The following is a 17542-nucleotide window of genomic DNA, read 5'->3' as shown; positions in this document are numbered from 1 at the left end:
GATGGTGGAGCGAGTTTCCCACTAATCATGACGGTGGTTCGATCCCTGAGTCCTCCTGTCCTCCTGTCCCCGTGCCGAACTGTCCTTGGGTAAGACACTAAACTCCACGTTGCTCCCAGTGGCAGGGGAGCACCTTGCACGGCAGCTCTGCCACTGTTGGTGCGTGAGTGGATGAATGGGAGGTAAACTTTTTATTTCGTCACCTTCCTAAAATAATGGCCCAAGTCAATTTTTCAGGTTTTTCAGGAAACACACACAAAAAAAAAACTTAACCGAATGTTGATTATATGACATTTACTAATGATTTCACTCAAAAAGGTTATGACAACAGATGACTATTGACATACTAATAACAATGTCGGTCAATTATGTAACATAAGAGGAATAAATGACTTAGGCAAAACAAAATTTAACATGCCTTCGTGACTTAAGCAATTTTAAACCTTCAACTCTGTCAACAATAAAGCAATAACTAACAAACAAACTCAACATAATGCTGAGGAGGCATGTGCATCTCCTCACTTCTCCCTCCAGATCTTCTCTGCTGGGTTCTTGACTGACGCCTGTTGATGTGGCAAATTGTCAAAGAAGTGATGACACTCGACGGGCATGACGCGTTTCATTGACTGGAGGTCCTGGAACTTTCTCTCTTTGATTGGCAGAGCGCATGGAAACATTCTTATCCACGCTATCGGCTCATTTGGCACCTGTATCCTCTGACGGTGCTTCCCACGCAGAGTCCTCCGAGAAGGACAGCCAGCGGCCATCACTGCCTGTTGATATTCCCGATGTAGTTGGGAGATGGTTGTGCCTGGGTGAAGGAACTTCTTGTCTTTGTAGGTCTTCTGAAATATCCACTGCCGCTGCTCTTCTGTAATGACTTGGCAGTCTCGAGTTGAGACTCGCTGACATAACTTTGAGTTGCAGGGAGGGAGGATAGCCTTTGCACTTATTTCTTTGCCACCTTGGCTCTTGCATGACATTCTTTGAGACGTTTCTCCTCGGATTCATTTTGCTTCCATGTTCCCGGACTGAGGCGTTTATTTGTTTTCCTTTTGACCGTGTTGTTTAAATCAACGTCCTCATCCTCGTCCTGCTGTTCTGGAGTTGTTGCCACCACGGTTAGGCTGTCTTCATTTTCTGGGGCAGAGGACACATCACAGGATGGGGTATAGTCTGGATCGCTGATGACATCATCATCATCATTATCATCATCAGATATGTCCTCTTCATGGTGCGGATGAGTCTGCTTGGCATCTTCAACAACATCAACGAGAGTGTTTAAGCTATTGTCTGCTCCATCTGGAACAGTCTTGGCCTGGTACATGCCGCTTCATCTCTTCAACAACGGTCTCATTGTCATTTTCGGTGGATGAGGCCTGATCGGTGTCAGAATTGTCAAGTGCATCTCCTACCAAAATTTAAAAACATTTCAACCCTTTGAGGTGTACGGTCACAAATGTGTGATCATTCTGAAAAACATTCATTGCCTTGTGGTCACTTGTATTAAGCTTCTCAGGAGAAGAGCCTCAAACTAACCGAAGAATGGTGATGGAAATATTATGGTCTGGGGTCACGTTGCTGCTTCAGGCACAAACTCAACTATGAATAGTGCATCGTATTAAAGAGCTCTGAAGATGGTGTGATTGAATAGTTGAATTTTAACAAGAGTGGTAAAAAAATTTCTGCAAGCCAATGTTAGAGTGGTCAATCATGCAAAACAAATGTTTCTGCTAAAAGCGGCAATACTAGCTTCTGATGCCAAGGGTGTAGTTACTTTCTCCACAGAAGAATATGATATCCTGGGACAATTTTGTTGAATTGAAAAAGCAAATTTTTCTTGTGGAGTTATCCAAGTATATCACCTTTATTTGTAGGCACTGTTTTAAAAAGGATCAATTATTGTATCTACTTGTTCAAATACGGTGAAAAAGTCAACAATTTTCCCTGGATGTACTCACTGTCTTGTAGTGCTTTTATTCTACATAACAGTATATATTGATGTAGTTTAGTCTTCTGTGAGACAGAGCTCCATTGTTACCCAGAATCTATTGTTGTTCCTCCAATATTGTTTATTTATCAGTAACACTGTGGGAATGGCAAACCAAAGCTCACCAAAGCCACAGGTGAAAATAGTTTCCAGCAAATAAATCGTTCACTCCTGCTTGAGTAAAAGCTACAGCACCCTCCAGTTCCTGGTTCCATGTTCCTCCAGTGCCATGAACATCGGCACTGTCTATAACCCACATATACCTCCATGCTGCCCAAAATACACTGCTCAAAAAAATAAAGGGAACACTTGAACGACACATCCTAGATCTCAATGAATGAAATATTCCAGTTGAAAATCTTTATCCATTACATAGTGGAATGTGTTGAGAACAAAATAACATAAGAATGATCAATGGAAATCAAAATCATTATGCCACAGAGGTCTGGATTCAGAATCATACTCAAAATAAAAGTGGAAAAATCAGATCACAGGCTGATCCAACTTCTGTGGAAATTCCTCAAGACAAGTCCAAATGAGTCTCAGTAGTGTGTGTGGCCTCCACGTGCCTGTATGAACTCCCTACAACGCCTGGGCATTCTCCTGATGAGACCACAGATGTTCTCCTGAGGGATCTCCTCCCAGACCTGGATCAAAGCATCAGTCCACTCCTGGACAGTCTGTGGTGGACGTGGCGTCGGTGGATGGAACGAGACGCGATGTCCCAGATGTCCTGGATTGGATTCAGGTCTGGGGAACTGGCAGGCCGGTCCATAGCATCGATGCCTTCATCATGCAGGAACTGCTGACACACTCCAGACACATGAGGCCGAGCATTGTCATGCATCAGAAGGAACCCAGGGCCCACTGCACCAGCATATGGTCTTACAATGGATCTGAGGATCTCACCCCGGGACCTAATGGCAGTCAGGGTACCTCTGGCTAGCACACTCCAAAGAAATGCCTCCCCAGACCATCGCTGACCCACCGCCAAACCGGTCACGCTGGAGGATGTTGCAGGCAGCAGAACGTTCTCCACGGCATCTCCAGACGTCTGTCACATGTGCTCAGTGTGAATCTGCTCTCATCCGTGAAGAGCGCAGGGCGCCGATGGAGAAGCTGCCGATCTTGGTGTTCTCTGGCAAATGCCGATCGCCCTGCACGGTGTTGGGCTGTAAGCACAGACCCCACTTGTGGACGTCGGGCCCTCATACCACCCTCATGGAGTCTGTTTCTGACAGTTTGAGCAGAAACATGCACATCAGTGGCCTGCTGGAGGTCATTTTGTATTGTTCTGGCAGCGCTCCTCCTGTTCCTCCTTGCACAAAGGAGCAGATAGCGGTCCCGCTGCTGGGTTGCTGTCCTCCTACGGCCCCCTCCACGTCTCCTGGTGGACCGGCCTGTCTCCTGGTATCTCCTCCGTGCTCTTGACACTGTGCTGACAGACACAGCAAACCTTCGTGCATTGATGTGCCATCCTGGATGAGCTGCACTACCTGAGCAGCTTCTGTGGGTTTCAGACACCGCCTCATGCTACCTCTAGTGGTGAGGACACTGGCAAAATGCAAACATGACCAAAAATCATCCAGAAAGGACGAGAACAGAGAAATGGTCTGTGGTCACCACCTGCAGAATTGTTCCTTTATAGGGGTTGTCTTGATAATTGCCTCATTTCTACCTGTTGTCTGTTCCATTTGTACAACAGTAGATGAAATTGATTCACAATCAGTGTTGCTTCCTAACTGGACAGGTTGATTTCCCAGAAGTGTGATTGACTTGGAGTTACATTGTGTTGTTTAAGTGTTCCCTTTATTTTTTGGAGCAGTGTACAACAGTAAGCTCAGGTAAGTTGGACAGTGTTATGAGATGGACAAACTTGTACGTTTTGGTCTTTTCACGGGATTTATCAACTGGAACAGAAATATACAAATATAGAATATTTCCAGACTTATCCTTTGAAATAATTTTTGGTATGAAATGAGTTTCTAGAAACTGTGTGTAGAAGCCGTGAGAAATAGCTGGCAGGGGTTCTTCATTTTGAAAAAGGACAGCCGAGAGTTTCTGTTCGCTCCTTCATTCCTTTTACAATTGAATATTTTTCCCCTCTAAATTCCAAAAATTTCCTCAAGTGAACACAGCAGAATAGTAATTTAAAGACTTTGAAGTTGACAGCTTTCCACCCATCATACTGTACCTGGAATTGTCCTGGTAAACTGCAGCAGTCTCTGTAGGTGAGGTGGTACAACATCCGACACAGTTTCCCCTTCTTCTGGACATGACCAGTCAAACACCTGAACACACACACACACACACACACACACACACACACACACACACACACACACACACACACACACACACACACACACACACACACACACACACACACACACACACACACACACACACACACACGAAACAACATGAGGACAACATGAACCCTGTTGACCTAGGTCACACTGACTGTATGTAGTGTGACCTACCTTGACACAGCTGCTGTCCTGAGCTCGGTACAGTCGGTGAGCCTCCACCATCCTGTCCACGATGTATTTCTGTTCACTGGTTAAACTGGCTGACTGAGCCTGGGGCGGATGACAAAAACACAAACAGTCTCAGGATTACATCATTTCCTGGTGGTACAAATACAAGGCAGACAGAGCTTTGGGATGGCAGGTAAATGTTAGCACGTGAATCTGACCACTAATAGTGGAGGAGAGTTTACTTTGGCATTCATATGTAATTAGGATTAATCATTAGGATGGCTCCACCAGTCTAATGCTCACAGCTTCAGTTTTCTTGGCTGTGATTCTAGTCTGAAAACCTTGTTTACATTCATGTTTACAGCCAATCTGAAGGGCGGACCAATCAACAACCAGTGTCGATGGCTCAGTGTCATGATGTTGAAACAAGCGGATCTTGTTCTAAAGGTTCTTGCTGCGGTGGTGGAGTTTCAGCTGCTTCCAGTACATATGATGGTCAATGCTGATTGGTTAAAGGCTGCTCCAATAGTATACAAATTAACCAGAGGTCTAAATCCAGTATGATGCAACGACTTGAAATTATTCCCTGTGGAGAGAGTTTTCAGACCAATATATTCACACAGTGAATTCTGGTTTGGTAACACCAGTCTAGTTAATCACCATAGCAGCCAAACAACCAATAATCCATCCAATCATCTAATTAACCAGCCAGAAACCATCAGAACAATCAAATGTCCAACATTTACCAAACAATCTCACCAGCCGAGGACCCAACCAACCATCCAACAAAACAACCTGCAGACCAAACAACAATCTGCTAAACCAACCATCTAACTGACCACATCATCTGTGTTTTATAACATCAGTCAACGTGATAATCAGCCAACTAAACATTCGACAAACATCCAACCCAACCATTGTGCGATTCTGTGCTAGGTTATGTTTACAATAATACAACATATATGTATGCCATATCATATTACTTATATATAGGTCGTATTATCAACTATTAATCCTAAGGGGTAGACAAAAGGCTGTGTTTGTGAATGAAGGTGTAGACAAAAGGCTGTGTTTGTGAATGAAGGTGTAGACAAAAGGCTGTGTTTGTGAATGAAGGTGTAGATGAAAGGCTGTGTTTGTGAATGAAGGTGTAGACAAAAGGCTGTGTTTGTGAATGAAGGTGTAGATGAAAGGCTGTGTTTGTGAATGAGAGTGAAAGTACTGTGCCAAACCAAAAGGTCACAGGGGGGTCGGCAACCTGTGGGGTCACATACTGTTGTTCTTTGAGGCATAAACAGGAACAGAGGGCTGTGTGTGAAGGAAGACAACCACCACCTCGACCAACCAACAAAGGACACATCACCATACATGACTTTTTGGTGTCTGGACTATAAGAAGACTGGGTCAGGGAAAGTCAGGAGGTCAGACTTCGTGAACTGACACATACTCTGTTGCGGTCAGGGAAACATAGTCTGGACCCAGAGCTCTGTAACACTGATTATTCTGCGGCTGTTCAATAAATATCTTGAAGCCTGACATCTTCTCCTATTGCCTCATTAAAAAAAAAACACGCAGGACTGGGGGCTGACACATATCGGCTTTGTACTAGCAGGAGCCCAAGTCCAACACCATCTAACTCAAAAATAAACCAACCACCATCCATCCACACATCTAAGCAAACACCCGATTACACCATTATAAACAAACCGTCCAACAGACTGTTCAACCAATAGCAGTTAGTCATTATGAAGATATAGAATGAGACTGGACAGTTGCCAGTTGTCATGGATCTCAAGGGCCCAAGGGCCATTGTCTAAAATGTTTAAAATCCACGAGCAGGGCAGCTTCATGGCCATGTTTGCTTTGTCAGGTATGTAATTTGCTACATTAGAGTGAAGAAAGATTTCCCATCTAGTTGTTGTCCAGACAAAGTTTGTCAAATGATCCTCCTTTTAATTTAAATAACGAACATTTAGCAGGTGATGTCTACAACAACCACCATTTTAGTTTATCATTTAAGCATGCTAACATTAGCTAAATATCAAATAGGAAGTATAGCTGATGTGGATGTCAGTAGTTTAATGTTGGACCGAAGGATGGTTCTAGTTTAACAGACTAGCATCAATAGATCACCCCGAGGGGGACAAAAATTACACTTTAATCCATTTTATGATTGCTGTAAACCTCATGATGGCGCTAGAGGAAAAGTCTGATTGCAAAAATGAGGAGACGAGATCAACTTCTTTGGGCCACAAATACAAAAATCATCCAGAAAGGATGAGGACAGAGAAATGGTCTGTGGTCACCACCTGCAGAACCGTTCCTTTATAGGGGTTGTCTTGATAATTGCCTCATTTCCACCTGTTGTCTGTCCCATTTGTACAACAGTAGGTGAAATTGATTCACAATCAGTGTTGATCCTAACTGGACAGGTTGATTTCCCAGAAGTGTGATTGACTTGGAGTTACGTTGTGTTGTTTAAGTGTTCCCTTTATTTTTTGGAGCAGTGTATGTTTGCAAAATTTTAAATGGCAATGCAACCATTAGTTGTTGAAGACATTTCAGTCTGGATCGAAGCGGTGTGTTGTACTGACAGGTCAACATTGTTTTATTTCGATCCCCCTCAGCGAGAGTGCATAAAAACTGCCATCCACTCAGGCAACCATCCAGTCAAGCTCAGGATGAGTCAGTCCTGTTGTTTAGTACCTGTCCAGGTAACCTGCTGGTCGAGCTGACTCTCCTACTGTCTGTGTTCTCCTCTTCCTCCTGCCCTCTGCCTTTACCTCCTTTCCTCAGTCGTTTGGATTGGCACTGCACCTCAGTCAGAAGGCCTGGCAAGAAAGAAATATACATTTTCAGACTGAAAGTAGCAAACCAGTCTAATATATATATTGTTTTAGGAGTCCCACTAATAATTTATAGCTTCTCTGATTACATTACATTAAAGGTCCCATATTTGACACTTTTGTGGTTTATATGCAGTATTGCTATCCATAAGAAGATATTTTTGTGATTATTACAAAAAAAACCATCTGAATATAGTTTTATATCTCCTGTCTTCAGCTTCTTCCTGCAAGAACAGCTTGTTTTGTGTCCGTGTCTTTAAGGTGAATTGATATCAGTGACTCTCTCTTCTGATTGGCTGACTCTTTTCTAAATGATACAAGCCCCAGCCAACCAAAGGTTTTCTCTGGTCTTGCAGCTGCTAACCCAGCAACAGAAGTGCTTGGTGTTTTTTCTTTCAGATAATAAGTTAAGTTTGGACAGAAGGCTGCGCTGACGGCAGACATATGACGTGAGCGCGAGTTGGTAACATCACAAACTTCCAGTCCAAGCGGCTCGTCCACACAACACAGTTGCTGTCTGCACTTTTCCATGGACTGAATGTTTTTACACTTTCACACTATTTATACAGCAACTAAACCAGCTTTATAACAACAACAACAAAAAAAAAAAAAGGACGAGGAAATCTGAATTTATACAATATGGGACCTTTAAACAGATCTTCTCATGTATTTGAACCAGATGGTCCTTACACTCAGCCAGCATTCCCACAGCTTGGCACTTCCTCAGCCGGCAGTCTTGGCACTTCCTCCTCATGTACATGTCCATCTCACAGCTCCCACCACTCTTACAGTGATACACAGCCTTTTTAGTCACACTACGCCTGAAGAAACCTACAGCGAAAGGAAAAGAAGCACCAGCTGAAACCTAAAAATAAGTAAATAGATAAGAAAATATACATAAGTGTAAGAAATACCTTTGCACCCCTCACAGGTAAGAGCATTGTAATGATACCCTGACGCTTTATCTCCACACACCACACACAGCTCGTCCTGACCTCTGATCTTCCCTCCTGGTCCCACCCGGCCCCTCTGCCCGACAGGCAGCCCCACCCCTCCGAACCCCTGAGACAGACCCCCGCAGAGGGGCTCTGGACCGAGATCAGAGGGGGCCTCCAGGCAGTGAGGGCTGTAGTGGTAGGGAGGATGGCACAGATGCGAGGAGGAAGAGGAGGAGGAAGGAGAGGGGGTGGAGGAGGGTGGAGAGCCATAGAGGGAGAAGGGCACGTTGGCAGGGCTGTACTGTTGTTGGCTGTAAGGGAGCAGCTGGAGGTCAGGGTCCTGCAGGGGATAGCCCAGAGGGTCAGCCAGCATGTCTGAAATAGAAGTCCATTGGGAAAAACTTCTTACTTGGTCTGTTTACACCTGCAGACATATTTAGATTTGATTCAGTTTTCCTTGATAATACCAAACTGTGATTCAATCATGAGCGTTCAGCGTTTACACGACAACATTTTTGAAAAACAGTCATTATAGCACCTGTATAAATCCGAAGCTTAAAATTGTCCCCAACAAATTCACCATTTACTAATGCTTGGGCAACGCAAAAAATTACAGCACGCAGCTGTTGTGGCAAATGAACATTTGTTGTTTTTTGGGGGGAAAATGGAACTAACTTTAAGAAAGACCTCCATCTTCTTTAGTGTTACATTTACAAAAATACAAAACGCTGGTAAACAGGGGCTCGCTAGTTGGGAAACTAACAAGTAGTTAGTTTGTGGGTGTCCTACCACTAAGTCGATCAAAATGATAGAAAAACAAAAGAACTGGATCCAAACAAACAGAAGCAAACTTGGAAATCACCGGGAAAGAGAAAATAATATGAATTTGAGGGAGCTGAAGGTAGCAACCCTCCACATCATTGCAATAAAGTAAAAAGAAGAGTCCAAAACTTCAAACACACAATTACCGCAAATACGCAGCAAATGAACTGCACACCAACCTCTTTTTACAGCCTCCAGGACAGGCTGATTGGCACTGTAACCTTTAGATTTTAGGATTCCTGTGATCATAACAATGAGGAACAATTGTACTGACGGCTGAGAGCCACAAACAAAGACAGGGACATTGAAAATGAATAAGAGCAATGGAATAGACTGTTGGTTTTAAGACAAACATCAAATAATGCTTGTTTTATCTTTTCAAGATTCATACCTCACTGTGTATCCTGCAATGTGGCATCCAAGTTCACAAAGATGGCCAACATAATAGAGGATGATGAGTGCCGACATGTTTATCTGTCATAAACCTAAATTATGACTCATAAAATTACTTTAATATGTCAATGTGACTTAAACAGTGCTAATATTTCAGAAACATTTCTAAATAGTAGAAAGAATAACATTGGAGGGAGACAGATTGCACTAGCGTGACTGACACTTGCATGAATATTTTAAGACACACAGTTACGCTGGTCAAAGTCAAAGAGCGTCACAGGAATGTGACTTTACGTGACTCGTGTGACTTCACTATGTTTATGGCTCCAAAGGGAAACGATAAAAGCTGAGCGTGACCTTTGTGAACTTGTTCAGTCTGATGAAACAGGATGCAGCTGAGAGCTCCCAGTGCCATTTTGGACCTTTTGATCCTCTTTTCCTGGATGCTACATTCAGACTGTAATGGCCGTTCAGTGTTGGTGACGGCCCGAAAATTCTTGGACTGTGGGTCAGAGGTTTGTGTATTGCAAGTCGTGTCTCCGTTGAGAAAACATGCGTGACCACTGGCAGCCTCTTAAAGCACAGCTGGACCAGTACGACTGGGACTGTTAGTCACTGATTAAACGGAGAGCCCACCCAACTGTCAGGAGTCTCAGGACTGCTGGAGACGGAAATGTAAGGGGTAAAAACATGTGGCATGAAGACGAGGGCGGAAAATATCAATGTGAATATGTGCATATATGTTATTTGAAACTGTGATTGAAGTGTGCCTTCAAGCTTTGAGAGGGAAACCAACCATCCTTGTAGCTCTGTAGCACTTTTAAATGGCACAGCAGAGGTAGAACCGCACCTCTATAAAGTTTGGTGAATCCCAGGAGACAACGCTGTTTTTATAAAGAATGGTCCGGATCAAAGCAGCGAAGGTCACAATATCACACCGTTTAGCATCTGGAATGGCTCGAGCAGAGATTACTTTAATGACAACGGATGGACTGCTGGACGGTCGTGGGCTCTGGACCTGTGAGCAGAATAAAATACGTCGAGAAGCGCCTCAGAAGCTCTCTAATTAACATGAAGAATCAGTGACTTTCTTGCCAGGAAACTAGAGGAGCCTCCAAGAATGAGTCAGCCTTGTGTTTCCAGACCCAAACTCACTGTGTGCATATATAAGTCTGGACACAATTTACTGAGCGCTGTCTGCAGTCATTGCGTCAAAATGGGTGTGAACTTTGGATACATTTTGGAAACTAACTAGAGCAGCCTTTATCCCATCAGCTTTGACCAACATATGACGTATGTCGTGCACAGAAACTCACAACAGAGAACCTCCGCCAATTGTGAGCAGTGCGCAATAACATGTCTGTAAATGACCGTTGCAGAATTCCAGGCTTTGTTCTTGCTCCTGCTTTGGTTCCTCGATATTTTCTAGCGTCGCTACAACTGTTTGTATCACTTCATCTTGCTCCACCACTGCTGCAATTGTTGCAACTTCCTTTATAAACAAACGCATAATCACACTTAGCTATCCCCACTGGTCATTGATTTTTCCGCCTTTCACAGTGGCTGAGCAAACCCTCATGCGAACAGGTTTTCCAGACTATAATCACAGCAAACCCTGAAGCTGGGACCAAAAGGCAGAGCCAGGCTAGGAATGAAGGCCTTTTACTGTGAAGGTCAGTGCTCATCATATTTCAACCATTCTGATGACACCACTTTGGCTACTTTTTTAGACTTGGCAAAGTAGGGGAACACAACTTCCTATCATGAGTAAATGATTTTGAAATGTAAAATCAGTGCAGCTACCCTTTAATCAATTACATGTCGTTAATTTAACTTATCTTGGTGAAACAGAAAGAGCTGGAATCCCAATACTTTCCTCCAATTTATCTTTTTTTGTTCTTGTTGCCATCATAATTATCTCAAACTGGCTCCTATGCCGAGCACCAAATCTTCTCTTGAAAGGTCCGAATGCACCTCTGCTGTGACCTCAGGCAGAATAAATGCTTAACTTAAACTTAAGCCTGTTCCTGCATGTGCCCAAGGATCTCCTTCCAGAGTCTGTGCACGTCACGGTCACCACGGATCCGTCATAAATCTTTACTCCTAACTGACGGAGGATTCTTCAAAAGCTGACAAAGTTTGGCGCCACATTATCAAGAGTCTGGATGATAAATGACACGACGTGTGAAGAGCTGCTGTATCTTTAATCTCAGTGGATTGTCGTCCCTGCTCTGATCAGTTTAAAGGGCATTTATTAACCCTCCTCACTCCTTCCTTTTCTCTCCTCTCTTTCATTCTCCCTCCAGATGTTTCCTGTCTTCACCAGACTGATGGTTGGCGGAGGGGAAGGGGTGTGTGTGTGTGTGTGTGTGTGTGTGTGTGTGTGTGTGTGTGTGTGTGTGTGTGTGTGTGTGTGTGTGTGTGTGTGTGTGTGTGTGTCGTTGTGACAGGGCTGTGTGTTTGTAAACCGTTTGAACGCTGTCTAAACACTCCTCAGCCTCCCTTCCATCCCACGCACTGGCGTAGGGAGCCAAACAACACCAGCAAACTACCCCCCCAACCCCATAGCTCTCTCTCCTCCTCCTCCTCCTCCTGCTGCTCCTCTTCCTCCTCCTCGTCCTCCTCCTCCTCCTCCAGAGGGCAGGAGGGGAGACAACAGGGGCACTTCGTTGATGATACATGTCAGTATAAATAGATGCACGCTCAGCCTCCCTGGGTGCTGTGAATGAAGCGAGCCGGCTGATTCTCCTCAAGAACTGTTTTTCTCCGTGTCATTGAGTTCTCATAGGTGGTACATAAAGGCTACGCGTTCATTCATTAACTGTCAGAGTGAATGAAACGAGGCTGCACACACAAGGTCTGAATGTGTAACAAAATAATGTATAAACGACCTATTAACTCACGTCAGCTACGTAACTTTGGTTAAACGCAAGTGATGATATCACGATAATGTTGAATCTGCACATGGATTGAAACAACGTAAACAGAACATTGGACGTCATGAGCGGTGGCAGCACAATGTCTGAGAGTCGTGAACTGCACACGAGTTCAACATTTCATTTGTAAGAAGGATGTATTATTTTGTCATTAAAAATATTTTACACTTTTCTGTTATGTTTTAGGTTTTTTTTTTGCAGTCTTGATTTCCATAAGATTTTTTTTTTTCAAAATAGTTTTACATCTTGACTCTTAAGATTCTCTCTGGAGCTTTACTAACAACAGGCTGTTTTATACATATATCTTAATTGATATCATTGATATCAATGACCCTCTCTTCTGATTGGCTGACTCTTTCCTGAGTGACAGTTAAGACTGAGTTCACAGAAGTTTAGTGCGCTTGATAGTTTTTAAACATATTTGCTCTTAAAACTATCAGTACCACACGCGCACATCATTTACATTTTCTACTGAAGAAATAGTCCCTGCACCAACGGTTCACTGCGTGTTCTGTGGATTATCCAGACTTATATTTTCATTGACACTAATCGTGTTAAATTATATTCCTGTTTTAGCTTTGTAAAGTTACATTTTCAACTCTGTGAGCACCACAGATTCACTGTTTTGGGATGAAGACAAAAACTGAATGAAAAATTAAAACCAAAAAATAAAACAAAACACCCTGCAATAAATAATAAGACCAGAAATAAGTAAGAAAATGGCAGTGAACCAAGACGCTGTGGAGAAACCAACGACACACACGGCATCATTTGAATTACCACAAACTGGTAATACAGAAGGTGCTTGGGAAACACACATTCAAATCACATAAGACATGAACATTAATGTCTGAATTTTCAGTCTTTCCTGCTGTCATTTAAATATGTTGAAGTGTTGGTTTAAATGTATTGCCTTGACGTGTCCACGGATTAGACAGAGAATCAGACATTCTTACATCAGTCCATCAGTCAGTGTTTTATCATCGTAAACATTAACATGTCTGTAACGGCAATGATAAGCAGAAGTGAAAACATGGCAATATTTTAGCAACTAAATTGAAGAGGGAGACAAAGAGAAAAAAAAAAATCAGAAGCACAAGTGTGACTTTGGACTCACCGTAGTACTGGAGCTGCTCCGTGGAGCAGTAACCATCCGAGGTGGACAGAAACCCCCCCGCTGAAAAGCTCATCTCCAACTCAGTCCACTCTCTCATCTGGACAGAAAATCCTCTCTCCAGCTAGTAGTACAGGATCTATCTGCACACACACACAAACACACGCACACACAGACAATTACTCAGAGGATTCGCACAGATATGAAGGATCTGGGAAGTGCAGAGACATTCCTCAATCCCCACGATGCGTTCAGGTCTCTTAGCTGTCCAGGCTGATATTCCAGCCTATTTAAGAAAAAAATAATAATAATTAAAAAAAAAAAAAGCAGGGAGAGGACGAGTGCAGCTGAGCTCTTGGTCTGTGGTGGATGATGTGTTGGGAGGAGGGCTTAAGTGTCTCAGGGGAGTAGACAAAAGAGGGGACACCCAGGAAGGACAGGGATGTAGTCCAAACAGCTGGACTTCACAGATCAGAAGACGGAGGGGAAAGATGACGACCTTGTTCCATGTGTGAGACACTCAAACAATCATGGTCTGTCTACACTATGTGTGCATGTAGAGGTTTGTATCCCAGAGTGCAACAGCAGGACCGGGCAAAGGAAACATTTTCTAAATTTAATTTAAGAATTTCCAACATTTTCCAATTGATTTTTTTTTGTATTAATTGACTAAACTTCCTCAGAGTGCTGAGAATGTATCTGTCCATGTTTTGTCCTCCAGGCCTTGGGAGTGTGTTTACTCTGCCTTTTGTTTACCACTTTTCTGTTTGTGCTGTGGTTAATATTGGACAGCAGTTAAATTTAAGGATCTCGGGGACCTCCGCCTCCCCCACAGACGGTTAACCAGGCCGGGGCAGAGCGAAGAGGAGACAGAGGTCTGACCCCAACATGGGTCTGTAGATCTCTGAGGGGGCCGTTTGACATGCAGCATGCTTACCGAAGAATAATAACGTCCTCCCACCCGCCTATCAGCCTTTCACTGGATCATTATGGGAACCAGGACTCGCTGGTGGACAGCAGAGAGGGAGAGTCCATCAGTCTCACTGAAACCTTCACTGCTCTGATCACCATCAATCTCAGTGACAAATGAAACAGGAATTTAGTTGCTGTAGCTACACGGTGTCTTTTCTTTGAAGAGCATGTCCAAAGGGTAGATTGGTACATGTGGTCACATTGCAGGGTGACAACACTGCTTCAAGACAAATTCAACTTCAGGGAAAAGAACAAACTAAAACAAAGCAAAAGCTACAACAAATAAAATGTGTCCTGCTTCTCATAAATCTACAATAACTTTTGCTGTAATATGGATTTAGAGACAAATATTGTTTTTTGAAGATCTTTTGAATTACAATTAAAGGGCAAATCAGAAAAAATGTATTAACTATAAACATTGCGTCTTAAAAACATTTTTAAACTATAGATTTCTATCGGAAACAAATTACTGAGGGACATAATGTCCGGCGGTTATAAACAGATTGGATGAATTTATCATATCATCATTTACCAACATGAAGATGTGCAAAAAAATAGACCTGGTAGGAACAGATCCTGTCTTTGACTTTATGGAAACAATTGTTTAAATCTTTAGATGCATTGATTGATATTGAATCAATTTATTTGAAACCACACGTCAGCTCCATGGTGGCGCTAGAGGAAATGTCGGGATTCGTCCTCTGGTATCATGAACATCGTCACAAAATGTTGTGCCACTTTAATAGATGTGTCACTAAATATCTGCTAGTGGCTTCAGAGAAAAAGTTGGCGGTCATGAGGTTACCATGTTTATTTCTACCAAAGTTCACGGCTGTCTATCAATAGCTGTGGTGTACAGACCAACAGGGCCATTCCTACAACCGTGTCTCTACCAGGGAAGGAACATCAACTCAGTAACGGGCCGAAATTAAGTGAACTTATGCAGTAAAACCACGTCAGAGACAGAACGTTTAACCTGTTGTTAAAAGTACGATTCAATCAATCAGACGTTATTTATATATCACTTTTCATACAAATCCATTGTAACGCAAACTGCTTTGCATTGTAAAAATGATCAAAACAATACCCCCACACACAAACATGCTCACGCACACACATGCACACAGACACGCATCCTCCACATCCGTGCATAAGCATTAAACGACTACGCTGTAAATAAAAGACGATAGAAACAGATTAAATAGATTTATAAGGAGGAAACACCAGGGGAAAGATAAGAAGTTAAATGAAATAATAAAATTGAGTCAATGGATAGATTAAGAAGTACAAATAACCCAAATGTATAAATAAATAGGCCATTTAAAAAAAAAGAAAAGTAAAATAAAGTAAAGTAAAAGGAAATACTAAATAGTAAAACTGATCGAAATGTATAAATAGATTAAATAAATAAATAAAATGTATTGGTGACAGTTTAAGTGTGAAAGTTCTCTAATAACCTAATTTATTAGTATAACCTGCGTATAGTGAAGTGTATCTTAAAAATGCAGTGTGTCACATCCCAAAATATGTGACAAAATAGGCCGTAATAATAATAATAATAATATTATTATTAATAATAATAACCCATCCCTCTATCTGCCTGTGACCTCTGAGGAGTGGAAGCAGAGCAGAGAGCAGGCAGCAGCGCTGACTGACTCTAAATGATGGGGACGATGTCTGAGAGCGTGCACGTGTCACCATGGATCTTCTGGAGGTGTCACACTGTGACACATTGTTGAACGCAGTCCTAACTACGAGCGCTCGGCCTCATGGGAGATGAGTGTCGTGAAAAAACAAGAAGAGGAGGAGGAGGGGTGAGGAGGGAAAGACTTTTAGGGCACATTCACATCAAGCATGGAGAGTTCACATGGACTCTGGAACATCCCCTCAAAGAATGGACCAACTAACACGATGCCTGAAGAAAAGGTACGCTGGAGGATGAATAAAGCCAAATATAGTCTGGCAGTTTTACAAAACACAAACTGGAAAAATATAATTTTCCCTCTATGGTGGCTAAAAAAGCAAAACAAATTTAAAAAAAATAAATAACTGCTGGCATATTCTAACCCTTAAACTCATTAGTCCTGAATCACTCACAGCACAAGCCTGGAGATAAATTCAACACATCATAAATCCCGTTCGTCCTCTCCGTGTGGTCATCCTGTCTTTATCACACGGCTGCTGGCTGGTTGCTGCAGCTTGATAATGGCCTTGCACTGTTTACTGACCCTCGCATGCCACTGGCGCTAACACTAAAGTGGCCTTGTGTCTAACTTGTGTCTGAGCGTATGTGAGTGAGTGTGTTCGGGAGGGTATTTGACTATCATGGGGAGGAATGTAAATTGTCAAATGTTAGTTAAGTATTTGTTTGGAAGCATTTCCTCCGTTCTCTAAAGGCTATTGTGACATTTGGACTTTCACACTACATTGTTTGCTCATTTTCCTCTGTGTAAGTTATACAGAGCGATTATGGATGCTTGATTTAATGAAACCCAACCCAACTCTACCTTTATGCAGCGTGTAAGAACATGGTATCCATAGTAACCGTAATCAAAGTGATATTAAAAATCACAGGCGACCAGCCTTCCTAGAAATGTGCCACGAAGTTGGAAAAGGGGTCACAGAGGTTTTACAGGACGCTTCTTACCTGACCAACTTTGTTTTGTTTTTTCTCACTTTTAAAGACTAAAAAGTTGTATATTACACATCTCTAAAAGATCAGCGGTTTAATTTTTTTATTGTTTTACTGTTGTTTTATGTTCTTATAGCTCCACTGCGGTTATATTATGTCTTTTGGGTTCCTGTTTTAAGTGGGCAAACCAAAGCAAATTCCAATTAGCTGTGGGAAATAAAGTTGAAAATCTCAAACACTAACACTGTGCAGCAAAAAAAAAAAAAAGATCTACTATTACACAGTTAATGAAATCTCTGTAGATGAGTGAGACTGTGGTGGCTTTCATGTGTGTTAGTGGTGGACTCACCGCTGGTGGTGGGAGTCTTCCTGGCGTGCGGAGCGTCCCAGCGTCCCAGCGTCCTCTCACTTTGTCCAAC

The 17542-nt window shown here is 42.7% G+C and overlaps 1 protein-coding gene across 3 annotated transcripts in view; it reads right to left on the bottom strand.

Annotated features, from left to right (window-relative positions):
* The window catches only part of nr1h5 (nuclear receptor subfamily 1, group H, member 5), a 19264-nt gene extending 1722 nt beyond the window's left edge, over positions 1–17542 (bottom strand). Inside the window, exons 1-7 of one of the 3 annotated variants that reach the window (XM_069140692.1) lie at positions 17473–17542; positions 13523–13662; positions 8231–8629; positions 8007–8147; positions 7177–7301; positions 4474–4572; positions 4185–4281 (exon numbers count right to left, since the gene is read on the bottom strand). In XM_069140692.1, coding sequence (XP_068996793.1) covers positions 4185–4281; positions 4474–4572; positions 7177–7301; positions 8007–8147; positions 8231–8629; positions 13523–13619 — 958 coding nt within the window. In that variant the 5' untranslated portion in view covers positions 13620–13662; positions 17473–17542. Of the gene's footprint in view, positions 1–4184; positions 4282–4473; positions 4573–7176; positions 7302–8006; positions 8148–8230; positions 8630–13522; positions 13663–14456; positions 14494–17472 lie in introns of those variants that run through there. The other 2 variants (XM_069140695.1, XM_069140694.1) reach the window with 2 other exon arrangements.

This window comes from Embiotoca jacksoni, unplaced genomic scaffold (assembly GCF_022577435.1).
Source record: "Embiotoca jacksoni isolate LCO1_2020_lvr unplaced genomic scaffold, fEmbJac1.0.p SCAF_9, whole genome shotgun sequence".
Taxonomy (NCBI): Eukaryota; Metazoa; Chordata; class Actinopteri; family Embiotocidae; genus Embiotoca; species Embiotoca jacksoni.
The sequence above is the reverse complement of the archived record's forward strand: the minus strand, read 5'-3'. Positions and strand labels throughout refer to the sequence as shown.